Genomic DNA, 16,221 nt, shown 5'->3' on the forward strand with positions numbered 1-16,221 from the left:
AAAGCCTGTAGCTGTGTTGAAAATCTGACAGCCTAAACTGTGTGAGTCATGACTTTGAAAACCTATTAAACCTGTAGAAGATTGGCTGGAGAAAAGGCAGAACATTCATACTCCTGCATCTTTGGCTATAAAGGAAAGAGGGGGTGCATAGTTCTTAATTAAGCTCAGGCTGAGATGCCACCATGCTGCCCTCTTTGCAGGTGGTCTTGTGTAACTTCACATCTAGAAAGCCAACCAAATATCCTCCTTTCAATTTACAGATAACCTCAGTGGAGGTGAAAAACATTTTTGACACTTGCACAAGGTCATGCTGTAACTCAGTCAGAAAATATCAAGGATTCTGTACTTGTTGACCTGTATCTGAAGGCTAGGCTCTTTCAAGTGCCAAATCACATAGGTGTAAAATCGTATGAGTGCACTGAACTTCCTGTTACCTTTGATGAGCAATTCTCTCTCCGAACACCTCCAAATACCAGAAGTTCAGATGGAACTTAAAAGTTGCTCAGTTATGTGACATCATGTCACATCCCCCTTCAAAGGCCAAACAAAATGGATGGGAGGAAAACAGACCTACTAGGAAAAACACTTGTCTCCAGGATGTAATCAGTACTCAACTTGGCATGGGACCAATACACTACAGAAAACAAAGTGTGAGAAATCTGAGCCAGAGATGCAACAGAAGCACATAAGGGGACAGGAAAACGTCAAATATAAGGTGCAACACTCTGTAGAGATTGTACACTGCATCTTGTATTTTAAAAAAGGTTCATTATTATGGTCTGGTAAGAGAATACCTGCAAACAGCACGTAAGCATTTGCTTTCTCGGGTGCCCGAGAGCGCTGCCAGTGGCAGAGGCTCCCTTCTCCGTGCGGGCCAGGAACACTCGGATGTACCCGGGGTGGGCGCATGTGCCACGTTACAGCTGCCCTCCTGAGCTGGCCGCTGCTGGCGTGGCCCGGGGGCTCCGGACGGGGCGGGCGCAGGGCTGGGGACCGCATTTTGGTAGAGCTGGGTGCCAGCAGCGGGTGGCGGAGGGCAGCAGCCGGCAGCCTCTAGCTGCCCTGGCCCCAGCTCACCCCGCCCGGGGCGCGGGGCGGGCGGAGGCGCGGGCTGCGGGAGCGCGCGGCCGCCGGCGCGCACACAATGGCCGTGCCGGGAGCCGCCCGCAGAGCCGCGCTGGGCGGGTCCCGCCGCCGCGGGCTCGCCGTGCCGTGCCGCGCCGTGCCGAGCGGGGCGGGGCGGGGCGGGCGCACCTGGCCGAGGGGACGGGCGGCGGCCGCGGGGCGGGAGGCTGCGGAGAGGGGCGGAGGGCGGCGCGGCGGGCGGGCCGCTCCCCATTGGCGGCGCGGCCACACCGCGAGTGCCTGCGCGCCGGCCGGGAGCGGCCACGGCGCTGTGGCCGCTTCTCAGGTCGCGGAGCGGCGGGAGCCGCGGCAGCAGCGGCGGGAGGGTGAGCTTACCCAGCGGGCGGCGCCGCGGGAGGGGAGAGCCGGTGCCTTGAGCCCCGGCCCGGCGGCGCGGAGGGGATCCCCCGCCTCGCCCGGGGTCAGGTTGCGGAGATGTCCGGGGCGGGGGGGGCTCCTGCCGCAGGCCCGGCGGCACGTCCCGGTTGACAGGGCAACGGAGCCACTGAGGAATGCGGCGGGCGGGCGGCTGGGCTCCCGTGGCCGCCACGGCAGCTGGGTGGCTACCGCTGCCGGGGAAGGGGCGGGGGCGCGGGGTGCCGCTTTCTTCTCCCGGCGCTCGGGCAGGGGAGGTGCCCTGCGGCCCGCGGTGCCGCTTCCTTAGCGGGTGAGGAGGGCGGGCAGCGCCCCCGGCGCCGGGAGAGACCGCGGGCAGGGGCGTTCACCTCCGCGATCCTCCCCAGGGCGCGCAGCCGAGCGCGGGGCGGCTCCGGAGCGCTGGTGATGAGGGCGCCGAGCAGGGGCTGAAGCCGGCGGCGGGCGGCGACCATGACGGTGTTCCGGCAGGAGAACCTGGAGGAGCACTACGAGACGGGCGAGGACCTCGGCAGGTGGGTGCGGGCGGACGGAGCCGCGGCGAAGGAGCGCGGTGGGGCAAGGGGCGAGGGCAGGCTCGTACGCGCGTTGCCTTTCCACCATGTCTGAGGTGCCCGAAGAGGGGAAAGGGAGTTGGATTTGAAGTTACCGCGTCTTTGACTTTTTAATTCGGGTCTGATGAGATTTTTGGACAGGGGCCGTTCCTAAGCTGTATCTGCTGAGCTCGACGCCCTCCCGGGTGCTGTGCGGCGCGCAGGGGCGAACCTGCTGCGGGCGGCGCAGCTGTGGCAGTGCTGGAAACGGGCTGGGCTCGAAGGAGAGAAGTTTTCATTGTTCATAGCGCCAAGGAGTACGTTTGTATTGCGTGTTGGATTTTTAAGAACGCGATTAAAGGAGTGGGAGAAGCTCTGTATTCCATCGATACTATTGTGGTGAAGATCACTGGGCATCGCTGTTGGAGCTGGAAGTCAGATTAAGAGATGTGAGCAGAGTGCTCCAGATGCAGAGCTGCCAACTTGAGCCTTGATTCTTGAATTCTATGTAGTTGTGAGCTCCTCCGAGCTCACACTATTAGTCATGCCTCGTTTTTTCAGTGTTGTCCATGTTTTAAGACTGTTGAAACACTGAATTGTCTTACATGGTAGTCCTTTTCATGTTTTTCCCCCATTCTTTAAGGAGGAAACCAATGGCATTCTAGCAAACCAGTATGGCAAAATCCTTTTCTAGTGTTCATCTAGGTGATTTCAAAGCATGGGATCAGTGTTCAATTAACAGGGCATTCAGTATACACAGAGCAGGTGCCCCCTATGCCTCTACATACCTTTTCAGTGAAGGGTCCAGTCACAGCAAATGTTGTGAACAAGTTACTTGAATAGGGAGGAACTTAGAAATATGTCATGATTTCTTAAAAATAAACAAAAATAAGAATAAACAAAACCAAAACACCAAACAATAATAGCAACAACAAAAAAAACCCCACCCAAACAACAGGTAACCAACCAAGAAGCCCACTACATTATGAAGAACGTTAATTGCAATGTATTTCCAATAAGCTTCATCCCATTTATATACAAGTTTGCTGATATGACTGTGATGATAAATATGTACTTTTATTTCCTCATGGTGTTCTGGATTGGCATTTTCATACCTCTACAGTAATATTCTGTGTTAGACTGTGAAGTAGTATTAACTTGCTGAATAACTTGATAGGAAGATGTGTTGCCATGCTAAAGCATAAGTTTGGATTTTGTGGCCTAGACAATTATTTTGGCACCTAAAATTGTTCTATTTGATTTCTAGGTTTTTTTTGACAAGGATGCACAGTGTTCCAAAATTCAGGTTTAGGTTTCTGAACTCTTAAAAATAAAACCACTCTTGTGCTTACAGTACTGCTAAATGGTTGACTTTATGGAAGAAAACAAAGACACACATATATTGGGGGGTTTTTAAGGTTCTTCAGGGAGAAGATAATGTCAATATTCAAATTTAGACGGTGTTAAGGTTTATGTAATTTCTCCTGTATTTTTTCCTTTAAAGAGGAAGTATCGGTGCAATGTTTGGTCAGTAATACATATTTATGAAATAGAACAATTGCCCTTAGGCCAATTACATAAGAAGTGTTTAAATACATGGAGGGGTTTTTTTGCAAATAAATGTTCTTTCGGAGTCACAAGCTCCAGAACACAGCAGTGTACAACAGACATTTTGTTTTTACAGTATGAGAAGTACAAATGCTGAAAACATTAGGTAGTAAAAGAACAACCAAAACACCAGAACAAATGGAGAGTTTCAGATTGGCAGAGCATTAGGTAATGGTGTTCAGTTTAAAAATGGTATATTCATTTGATCAGTTACCAACAGGGTATTACAACACTGGGGGTTTTATCCATCCTAATGCTATAGAAACTTGGCATGCAGTCTAAACCTATAATAATTTATGAATTTTCAAGAATGTTAAAATGTACTCTAGTTTTCACTTGAAAAAGAGTAAATAAATCTAAGAACCTTGTCAATTTTATCTACATGTGTGTTACCATACCAATGGATGGTAAAACACTGTGAAATGTTTGGCAGGGCTTTTACTTTTAAAGTGGTGTATAGTTATTTAAAAGGGCCAAAGCTTTCACTTCAGTATCATTTTAAGTAACCAGGATTATTCCAGTGTGAAATGTTGGCATAAAACCATAGGAGTAAGGAAAACTCAGGATAATTGTTGTATCGTCTATTTCAGTGGTGTTTTTAACTTCTTTTTGAACTTAAGTTTCTAGGGTTGTACAAAATACTTTTTTGTAAATCTGTGACTTTCCATTCCTCATTTACCCCTCCGCAGGTTTCTGACTCTTAGGTTTGCATATAAATGTAGTTACCCTGAGGCTCAAAATTCAAAAAACAGTGAATATTCAAAACACCTTTGACTTTAAAATTTCCTGTATTCATTTGGAAACCCAAACTGTGAATTAATATTTCAACTAGGCAATGATGAAAGGTTCCATTTTGCAAAATCAACTGATTTTCTCCCTTCTCTTGGAAGAATGCATTTATTTCCTCTTACTTAGCTGCAGGCATGAAGTAAAAAAGGTAAATAAATTAACAGGTGAGTTTTTATTGACAGACTTGTGTTTGAATGAAAAGATCCTTAAGTTCCTAGGCCAACCTGCCTTTTGAGAGAGCTCAGTGAATTTTAATTTTAATAATCTAGATTTTAATAATCTGCACTGTTTTCCCTTGTAAATTATTTAAGTCTTTGTTACATTATGATACTTCTGACAGTAACTAGAATAAAAAATCATTTGAATAATAAAGGTGCGTTGAAGAAAACAAATGGGCTGTGTAAATTAAATTTTTGATAGAAAGTAATAAAGTGGGTTTAAGTATTGCTGAGCGTAAAACCTAGGGTTGTTGGAAATTAGAAGAAGGGATGATGGTGTGCCTGGACTGAAAAAAATGTGTTCTCTAGTTTTCTGATATTTTGCCATGCTGTTGGAGAAAAAAATAATAATCATAGTCCTGTTAGAAAAATGTCTGACTTCTCTTCTAATCTTTAGTTTGTTTTCATTTATGCCTGGGGAGAATAAGGAAAAAGAAATTTGTAGTCGTGAATACTGGTAGAATCCCTGTTATTTATTTCTCTTGCCCATATGTGATTTCTCCTGACAAGTTCATGGCTGTTCAGGTTGGTTTATCTTAAGCTTTTGTACCAATGTAGTCTTGGGACACTTATGGATCTATCTTTGGAACATATCAGAAAATTGCTCTTGATTAATGTATGGTGCGTTGCATACACTTTTTTTGTTTGTTTTCCATCTTACAAATATGAAATTACACGTGTTACTTGTTCACATGCAGGCTACCTACAGACGTGTTAAGTAATTATCTAAGCATGACATTTCAACGGGCGGTAAACATTATCATGGAAGAGCAACAAATTTGCTAAAAGCAATTTTGTCATTTTAATTCTGCCTGCAGTTGCAGGTGGTGTGACTGTGCATTTTAAATACCCTGCTGCTGTGCTTTTGCTTCAGTCTGCCCAAAAGTCAGGAATTCAAGTTCAGCAGTATTAAAAAACCTCAATATAGTGAGAAAGCAAGTAAAGACCTTCAAAGCACAGTGAACTTTTCAAGGTATGACTTTACCTCCCATGACTGGCCTTGCTTGGGAATTCATACAGTATTGTGAGAAATGTGGTGTTGTTTAAATAATTTTAGGGAGACCTATCCAAAACTGTGTTATAAATACATACTGTGTTTGTCTGTGTGAGTTCCTGATCATACAGACAGCTCCTTCTTCCTTCACCCCCAACACCCACGTTTGGTATTTTTGGTTGTTTTATTTTCCTTCAAGCTTTCATCTCTTCTAAAAGAGATGCAGAGTGTTAAGGTAAAGTTTTGGAATTGAAGAATGATATTTGCATTGCACTGTAGTTCACAATTTTTAGATTCTTGTTGATTCAGAAAGTAGGAAGAGGTATCTAACAGTTTTTAATGTCAGGCTTGTTTGGACCTGTTGGGCTCACTAGGGAAACGCTTGTAACTTGTGGAAGGAAAGCTACACTGAATCTTGCCAGTTTTGGAGACTACTCTGGCTCTGATTGGTAGCTCACTAAGCAGAGATGCTAAGACTGAAAAGCAGCAATCTAACCTTGCTCCCTAATGTATCTAATGGCTTTATCAGTTGGGAGAGAAAAATGCCTAGGATAACATACTGAAGATGTTGATAAGAGAGAACAGAGAGCTGTGCAAATATGTATTTACATCCTGTAAGATGTTCTTCCACCTTTCAGAGTTAAGTGAAAAAGGATTTTTTTTCCCCTGTGGAAAATGATTTCCATTGTAAACAGGAAGTATGTAGGCTGAATATACAATTATATATATATGTGCATGAATGTATGTGGTTTTGATTATTCAGATATTGGGTTTTGATAGCACTGCGGAGACTGCCTGTCATCTATCGAAACACCATAACTGTAACTACATTTCACATCTGTATTGGGAGGAAAGTAAAAGCACTGAAAAAAACCCAGACAAACCAACTTGAATGGTGACCAGAATTTGACCTTCATGGCACTTTTCAGGCTTGACAACCTAAGTTAATCTTGCTAACTAGCCCATGTATTAAAATTGCGTCAGTATTGTCAGACTCTGTTGTGAGATTTATAGGATGTGAAACACATTTCAGATGATACTTCCTTTCAAAATTGTCACATTTAAAACCCGTAACAGCAATCTTTAATAATCTTATAGTGTAGCATTTTTTCCTATGAATTATCAGAAAGTCATAGGAGGGAGGGGAAGGAGCAATGTGAAAGATGGTTTTGTAAGGCTAGAACGGTTGCATGTGAGCTACAAAATTTTTAACCGTGGTACACTGAAATTTCCAGTTTCTGTTTCCTTGCATTTCTTGCTATAAGCTCGTCTCCATTGCTCACATAGGGCATGTGTTAACCTTCTTTCTCAAGCAGCAGTAAAGTGGTTAAACTGAAGAAGCAGAAGGCGCAGACCTCTGCGGTCCCATTTCCTGTGTTTTTCGTACAGGCATGGTCGTAAATACTGCAAGTGTATAATTCACTGTTTTTGTAACTACTCTATTCAGATTTTAGTAGTACATGATAATGAATTAAATGGAGTAGACTATGAGTTTTTCAGGGAAAAGGACCTCAGAAGGAACTCTGGTAATGTTAATGACAAAGCCTCTTTGACCAGGAAACTTAGTTGATTGGTGTCTTTGTGAGCTGTTTTGTTTTTATTTGAAGAATTGAAAGTTGTGTAATTCAAATTACACCAAATAACCCTTTCTGTGCTGTTTGTGAATGATATACATGTTTTATCAGCCCTTGGAGAAGAAGTTGGTTATTCCATGCTTGTCTGGCTAAGTCCTGGCTTTGGTGGTTGTGTGGATACTGAAAAGGAAGGTTTCTTAACTGGAAAGCATGATTGCAAAAATTATGCATCTCAAGTCACTTTGTCTCCCAGACATGCCTCAAAATATTTCCTTTTCACTAATGCACTGTAACCTGCAAACTGCTGATTGCACAGACTGCAAGAGCTGTCACCATAGAGTGCCACTGGTGACAATTGCTGCCTTATAAAATGTGCTGACACGTTTGTTTCATGAAAAGCACAAGAATTGGTGGTGATTTTTTGGGTATAACTTGGTCCTGCTTACTTTATTTCTCTCTCTGAGGAAGAATAATGAGTGCTTTGTATGTCTTTTAAAATACAGTGTAGTAAAACCTAGAGCTTGCTGATTATTCTGTGCTTTCAGTTTAAATGCACAAATCTTTGTAAATCTAAACTCATCAGGAAGCAGATAAAAATGCTTGTCTGATTTTTTCTTCTAGCCAGGCTCAGTGAGGCATGATCAATGCCAGAGCAGGTGTATTAGGGGTGTGCTGAAACTTCAGTCTGTCTTTCTGGCTTTCCAGATTAGTCCTTCAGTGCTTGTGGGGGGTTTGGGGCGTTTGGTTTTTTCGTCCCCATTTTCCTCTTTACAGATGTTTGAGTATGTCACTTTCTCTGCTGGAATTGCATGTACTGAGGAGAAGTTGGCCCCTTTAGCCTAAGAAGGGGAGGCTGACACCACTGTTTCATGAGAGCTTTGTTCAAAGCTCAGGCTGCAGTGTTGGTGGTTGAAAGGAGCAGTATCTCTTTCCGCTGCTGTGCGTTTCTCTGTAGGTTGTTTTGTTTCAGGTTTGGGGGTTTTTTTATGTAGTGCTGCTGTCAAAGGAGAAAAATACCACACCCTGTTATCTAATTTATGGCAGTTGTACACTCTCAGATCAGCTGAAAGCACTGTGAAATCTCAGCCTGCATGGAGTTGTGATTGCCTCCATAAATCTACTTCAACTTAAATACACAGAAGGGACAGAGATAAAGAGTTGCTTTACTACAAAGACGGAAGAGCGTAAACTGACAAGGAAGTTTAAGCTGGAAATTAGGAGAACTGTGGGAGGTGCAGGAGTAATTGGAGTAATCTTCATGAATGGTAGTTGCAGTTAGCCAGAGGTATTCAAAGCTGTAGCAGTTTTTAGAGGAGATTATGTGTTTCTTGTGAGATCCTGCCTTAGTGTCCAGATGTCTTTCTGTTTTTAACTGGCTTGTTCAGAAAACCTGTGCAACTTGTTGGTACAATTTTATATTCTGAAGAAATTATGCCAATTAAAGCAGCTGCTCAGCAGCTTGTTTCCTGGATGGTAGGAGCTCTGTCTCAAATAGAACTGTTGTTTTTCAAGCTGTGTTTTATCCCCCTTGGAGGAAGAGGTGACACAAAGGAGGATTATCCACTAAACCTGAACAGCATTCTTTGACTAGCCGTGCAGTATAATAGGTCACTTAACTATGATGAGTTCGTGGCTGAGATGGATGAAGCTAAGAAAAGTGTAGACAAAGCCTAAGGATCTTCAAGCCTTTACTATTTCATTGCTTGTCTATCTCATGCAGTGAATTTTGGCATAATGTGAAATTTTGCAGGACTGGGTACAAAGGACAGTGCCAAGGAGTCTAATATAGGCGATGTTGCAAAACTCTGAGATCTTGTCTAGAAGGTGATACAGGAAGAGTGGAGCCTGCACATTTTAGTCAGTTGTTGGGTGACATTCCTGTTGGTTTTGGTGCAGTTATGGAACAGACTAATGACAGAGATGAATTGTAGGGGTGGGTATCTCTCCACATCCTTGCAAACCTTGCTACATCCTCCTTGACATGTTGCTTGCAGATCCTGTCCCTCGCTTTCAAAGAAATAGCTGCTGTCTTCTTCTGAAGTGAAGAAGAGATGCTAAGCTAAGGTGGGGAAGCTGTGAGATGAAGTTTCTTGAGAAAGAAGACTTAAGGCTTCAGTACATTTAGCCTTGTACCACTATGCTTGGAGTTGTATGATATTACTAATACACTGGAAAAGTTAAAATGGTCAGTGAAACAAAGAAACTTTAGAAACTGTATGTACATTTACGGTTTTCACAGATGGTTCTGCAGGCTGGAATTGAAAGGCTTCTTATCAAAATGACCTTATGGGACCTGGTGAAATGAGACCAGTATAAACAGGGAATCAAAACTGTATCAAGATTGAACTTGTAAAATTAAGAAACAACTCTTCTGGAAAAAAAGAAGGCTGATAAGGATACAGTCATTGTTGATATTTTGTATCAGTTTTAACATTGTCTTTCAAAGTTTCCAGGCATATTGTAGTCCTTGAGGGTGTTGTTCTGTTGTATTAAAATTGTGGTATTATTGGCATATTGAAATTTTGTGGGGTTTTTTGGTTGGGCACACATTGATGTTGGAGGGAATATTTTGTAATAGATATCCACCCAGTCCCAGAATAATTCACATGATTTAGAGCAGTGCTGTAAAACACTTCACTGAGTAATCCACATGGTGGTCTTCAACCTTATTCTCTTGGTTTGAGAAATTAAATTTCCTTCCCTTCATTCCTTCCTGTTTGTGCAAGCTGATGTGCCAAACCATTTCTGCTTCCAGAGGCAGTGGTGTTGAGGAAGAAGCATTGTTGGGTGGCTGTCCAGACCACGCGGGTGCCTTGACCACCAGCAGCAGGGATCCTGGTGTGCCACTCTGCTAGAGCAAGTCTTCCCCGGTACCTTCTGCTTGCAGGTGCAAGTCTCTGTTTGTTAGGAAGCTCAGATGATCTTGCCTTGTATTTAACAGAAAGAAAAATACCTTACTTGGTGATTATGGGGATCCACAAGCTTTAGCCACAGATGGAGGTTTCATAGTCAGTGTAAATTAGGTCAGTATAAATGATTTCTTTACGTACTGATTGAAATTACCGGTTGAGATTTTTTTCTGAATTGTGTAGAGGAGTGAGGTTTTGGAAAGGATAAAAATTATTCGGGGCAATAGCATTTGTCTGTGCACTTCTTGCCTAAATAGGATGCTAAGAGCCTGTAACTGAACCAGTGTACTGGAAATACTTTATTTCCTCTATGTCTTTATTTGTGTGTAATGGTAGCCTTCTAAGTTTTCACGAGTTACTTGGAGTCCTGCTTTCTGCCTGGTATGTAAATTGGCTTCTGGGCTCTTGTACATTTGCTCAGGCCTCTCTCAAGTGTCAGTGGTTGTTCTAGCTTTGAGACACTGGCGAGGTGTGCCTGTAGAAGTATGCACTTAGAGTACCTGCTTTCATGCCACGGGAACTGATAGCAGAGGGACATTTTCCCCAGATCACAGCCTGTTGGACCTGTAGTGTTCTGAAGTTGTTAACATTTACAGGACAGAAAAAAAGCTGTTAATTTTCTGGAAACTGGTGACTTTTAACTGTCTTGTCTTATAGAGAAGTGGTGTGGACCCTCTCATCTCTTCTCTCCTATGCCTTCTGTTTGCTGCAATTTTTAGAGATGAGGATTGAACTTCACTGCTGATATGGTATTTTGTAATCCTGCATTTCTAGAGGAGACTAAGAAAGCCAATACCTAAAGCTTCAAATCATGTGCATCCTTTGTGGTGTCTGTTATTTGCCATTGGGCTTACTTTACCTAGCTGTGTGGGTATAACTGAGTGCAGCTAACTTCTATCCTAACTGATCGTAGTTTTTTTCTGACATAGTTTACAATTAAATTATTCTGCCAGGTTAAATCATTCTGACAGGTTTAATAGGTGGCAAGGTGTGGGGTTTTCCCCCTTATGTTGGTTTTGCACAGCCTGGTTTTTGGTAGTGGGGAGGCCACAGAGGTGGCTTCTGTCAGAAACTGCAGGAAGCTTCCACCATGTGCAGCAGAGCCAGTCTCTGATGGCTCTGGAGATGGACATGCTGCCATCATAATGCCTCTGAGATGACATACTTTAGTAGAAAATAAAAACAAAATGGGGCACGGGGTTTGTTTGTTTGTTTTTTTCCTCTGGCCAGAGGAGGAAGTGAGAACATGTGAGGGAAATGACCTGGAGACACCAAGGTCAGTGAATGAGGGAGCAGGAGGTGGCAGTGAACTGAGATGCCTCTGCAGGCTGTGGTGAGACCATGGTGAAGCATCTGTGCCCCTGCAGCCCCTGGGATCCACAGGGGATGCAGAGATCCAACCACAGCCTGTGGGGAAGGTGTCCATGCCTGGAGGAGGCTGTGATCCAGTGGAAGACCCAGTGGAGAGAGGGGCCCTGCTCCCAGGCAGGAGCAGTCTGTCCTTGGAGGGCTGCACCCCATGGACTAGTGACCCAAACCACAGTAATTTGGGAAGGGCTGTGTGCCTGTGGCAGGGACTCACACTGCAGCAGTTTTGGGAGCACTGTGTGCCCGTGGTAGGGACTCACACTGCAGTTTGAGTTTTGGCAGGACTGCTGCTCATGAGAGTGGACCCACGCTGGAGAAGCTCATGGAGAACTGTGTCCCATGGGAGGGACCCCACGGTCTCACAGGGGAAGGACTCCTCTCCTGGAACAGTGGAAGAAAATCTTGCTGAGGAACTGACCAAAACCCCCATGCCCTGTCTCCATGTGCTGTCAGTGGGAAGGAGGGAGGGGCTGGGGGGAAACGGTGTTTTAAGGTCTTATTTTACTTCTCATTATTCTCCTCTGATTTTATCAGTAAGAAATTCACTTTGTACCTCTAAGTTGAGCCTATTTTGCCCTTGGAAGTGTTTTCTCATGGTTCTTAATGTCAACTGATGAAGCCTTTATTTTTTTTCCCTCCTCTGTCCAGCTGCGGCAGGGGAGGGTGAACAAGTGACTTTCATGGGTGCCTGGTGTTTGACCAGTGTCAAACCATGACACTCCTTTGTCCACAGGGGAAAATAATACTAGTGTGTGTCTTACTTGGGTCCTACAACTCTGAGGCCAAGAACCCAACGTTGAGTAGCGTCATTAGCAAGGCTGGTAGTTTATTATTGTATAAGGAAAAAAAAAAGTGTATGAAAGTCTTGAATGTAACACATTTTGTCTTTCAAATCCTCTCTTCTTGCTGACTCGAACTCCTTTGTTCAGACACTTGGCTCTTGTTACCTTTAACGAAGGTGATGCAGATGTAATCCTAGGGATCTATTTCAACTTCTCTCCTTCAGCTTTCTCTTTCTTTCAGGGATTTAGTTTTGTTTGCTTTGCATTTGTGTGTATTTGTTTTTGTTTTGTTGTGGTTTTTATTCCTTGCAAACACAGACTTCAAACATTTTGGTATGGGAGTATTGACTTTGTTGGTGTGTTATCTGTCTGGCAATATTTTCTTATCTCCATGAGCAGGGCCATCTGCGTAGAATTGCCATTGATTCCCTGGGAAAGGAAAGCACGTCAGGGAATGGCTCAGTTCCTTATGTCTCATCTTTTCTCATGGCTTTTTATTTGAAAGGGCCTTCTGATACTATTTACTTCACATTCTTGCATGAAAGGAGGATATCTCTTTTCCTGGTTTTGCTGCCAGTTCTAACATTAGCTGAAGAACAAACCATTCCAGATTCTATCTTGCAAAGCTGGTCTACTTCTGCTGCCTCTTTTGTTCCTCTAGAAAGAAACCTTTACATTGCTGTTCCTCCTGAGGGTGTTAGTTCCTGGTCAGTGCTGCACTGCCTGCGTGCGAGCCCAGCGGGGGTGGCTAAGCCAGCCTAGCACAGGGGTCCTGTTCCTCACCCACGGAGCAGCATTTTCCTGTGCTAGCACCGGCTCCATCGTGAGCACAGCCTGGAAGCAGGAGGGGATTACAGATGGAGCTCCGTGAACTGGGTCAGCACGGGCATGCCAGATGAGGATCGGTGCCAGCCGCCAGCACAGCGTAGGAATGCAGGGCCCGTGGGATGGGGAAGCCTCTGTTTGTGGCAGGTACTGGCTCAGCCTACTGAGCCACGCTGAAAAGCCTGCTCCGAGGTGCTCTGCATCAGTGCTGTGCAGGTCTGCCAGCGAGGACCGTGTGGAAGAGCTGCTCGGAACTGGGAAGCAAAGCCTGACTGTGATTAACCCTGGACAATGAGACTGGTGACAGCACAGTCTGAGTATGTTTTCCTGTGGCAGCAGCCATGGGGTAGCCAGACAAGCCCTCCTTTGCACAGGGGTCAGAGGGGACAACTTGGAATATATATATGTATGAAAAAATAATTCTTTTTCTTACATGTTCTAAATTTGGAAGTGCCCAAGCTTGTCTGTGAGAGTGAATAGCTGTGAATAAAAGCTGAAGATCGGGGGAAGCAGACAATAACTTGGCTGTAAATAGTGGCTCATAAAACCATAATGTATATGGAATTTATTAAGGCACTTAGCATAAAAGCATTGTGTTTGTGACACAAACTACTTTGTTTGTAATGCCATATCATCTTAAAAAGCTGCCTTTAAGTCATGGAAAAGCCAGTATTTTCATCACTGGCTTAAGTGATGTGTTTATAGCTCAGTGAGTTTCTTACGTATTTAGCTAACATCAAGTTAATAATTGAAAGAGAAAATCCAGAATTTTTCTACACAAAAAATTACTCCACCATCTTCTGTGGTGCATAAGGAGGTTGTTTTTCCTTATGCTCTAATAGTAAAAGGTTAGTAGAACATCTGTGGATTTAGTGGTTCTTCATACCTGGTAGAAGTAGAAAGTAACGAAACTTTAAATCCTTTCCACACCTTTAATTTGTATAATTTCTAGAGAAAGCTGAGTCATAACCTTCTTGGGTCTTTGCAGTCCATCCTCACTTCTGCTCTTAGCAATTAGATTTTACCCTTTTTCTAGGAAGTGTGTGAATGATCCATACTCTGACTGTATTAAATAATTTTTTTCAGAAATATACTGAAAAAACCATTTTTTTTATATCAGCATTGTTTAGCAGGTGCAGCTGTGCTGTAAAGGTGATGAATTTCTGTGTTTTTATTTGTGGCCATTCAACATAGATACCTGCCAGAGTCAAAATCTCCATAGGAGTGCTGCTTCTAGGCACAATGTTATTGCTCATTATGATGATAGGTCTATGCTACTAAACAGGGAGCTCCTGAAAAGCTGAAATGAAGAAAGGCTGTTCATTGTAATGAAAGAGTGGATCACACAAGTGAGGTCTGATCACTAGACTTTTCTTCCCCAAGCTGAAGGACAAACACCCACTCAGGTGTTCTTCAGGACCCATTGCTGAAAAAGAGAAGCTCATTATTCAAAGCACTAGTTATGAAATAGCAGCTACAAATTTTGGTCTTTAGCATCACCAAAATCAAATGTTTGTTCTGCTCATGTGTTTTAATATTCACACCAGTCTCCGGTTTCAAGATTTTCTGAGCTGGTGATAACTGAGCTTTTATGATCAGTTCCAAGTCAGACTTACGTCACATGTATCTTTAAACATTTAGCTAGATTAACTTATGACTTAATGTTAACTGCTGAGCTGGTTTACAAATTTCATGAAAAGTCCAAAAGGAGGGGAAAATGAAGTATTAAATAAGAGTAGAAACATTAAGACTCCGCTTAAGTACTTGCAAGATATATTTAGTTCTGTATTTATATGGGAATGCTTAGGCACTGATTCTTAAAGTAGCTGTATGTGCACATGTACTTTTTAATACCATCAATGGCAGTTACTTAAAAATCTGTGGCCTTTTTTGTATAGCTCCCTTTTTTTCTTCATTTTTGGCATTTTCCTGTATTTATAGATGTAGTTATTACTTCAGCTGTTTAAAAATGTGAGTGCTATTCTTGTCATAGTATAAGATGATTTCTGAAAAGGCTTTAGCAGATGTACATGTATGCAGACCAAATGGGTTTCTACAAGCTCCAGCCCAGGCATCATTAATAGGAAATGGCTGACACACAGCTGCCTTGGAAGTTTTACAGCCATACACATTCCTCCAGCTTATACATTAAATACCACAACCTTTTGACGTGGACTTCACATCGGCATTTTAAACTCCTTTGTCTATGAGTAGACTTTGATCAGAAGTATTTTCTCCAGTGCTATCTAGCTCTTCACATTCTGTAGTATGATAATTACTCAAATATTTTGTTAAGGCATTTGAGCATAGGAACGTCTCACATTTTCATTTTGCGTTGTTTTTACCATCCCCAGGTTTTACCCAGAATCATACTTGTGTTTAGACTGAGTTCACTTTCATACTGGTTGTGCTCATTTTATATTTGTCACATCACCACATTCAGGGAATTATTATTGTTCCCACTGTAACTGCAAAGGAGCAGCTCCAAATTCCTCTCGAACAGGTCAGTACTTTTTGCCTTTTAGCAATGCACATGTCAAAGATTAGTGACTCAGAAGTCTCCCTTGAGAGAGAACCACAGAGTATGAAGAGTCATTCAATCTAACACTACATTTCTTTTTGTGAAAGTGGGAGAGACAGTGTGTGAAAGTGTGGTATAGCACTGCTTTTGTCTGTATACTAGAAAGCTAAGAGCTCTTGAGCTTTGGAGTATTTGCTTAGTCTCATACTAAAAAGAAAAAAAATTTAAAAATTGAATGTACCACAGTAAAGACTATGTAAACTATTTCTCAGCTTCTCTGCCTGTATAATGCCTCTGCATTTATGTCACATTGAACTATATTAAATGAAACTTTAAGGTGAAGTGTAATCCTACAGTAAAATGAATTCTTAGTAAGGAACCAAGAAAAAATGTTTATCTCCTGAGCAGTGAAATGTTTTACTGCACCTGAAGTGTGGAAGTTACAGCCTTTAGATATTATGCTTTTGCTTACAAAGAAATAACCAACAGCTGATGTTTTGTTTGGTTTGGTTCCCCCAACACCACTGGACAGCATAAAAATAGTGTCTGACCATTACTAAGTCTATTGTATGAAGTTTCAGCAACGTTGATGACTTGCAT

At 43.1% G+C, this 16,221-nt stretch overlaps 1 protein-coding gene across 2 annotated transcripts in view; it reads left to right on the top strand.

Moving 5' to 3' along the window:
• Positions 1–1,307: 1,307 nt before the first annotated feature.
• The window catches only part of DAPK1 (death associated protein kinase 1), an 82,762-nt gene continuing 67,848 nt past the window's right edge, over positions 1,308–16,221 (top strand). For both annotated transcript variants that reach the window (XM_063421915.1, XM_063421916.1), the window contains exons 1-2: positions 1,308–1,451; positions 1,869–2,015. In XM_063421915.1, the coding sequence (XP_063277985.1) occupies positions 1,954–2,015 (62 nt within the window). In that variant the 5' untranslated portion in view covers positions 1,308–1,451; positions 1,869–1,953. The remainder of the gene's footprint in view (positions 1,452–1,868; positions 2,016–16,221) is intronic.

The sequence above is a fragment of the Prinia subflava genome, chromosome Z (genome assembly GCF_021018805.1).
Source record: "Prinia subflava isolate CZ2003 ecotype Zambia chromosome Z, Cam_Psub_1.2, whole genome shotgun sequence".
NCBI lineage: Eukaryota > Metazoa > Chordata > Aves > Passeriformes > Cisticolidae > Prinia > Prinia subflava.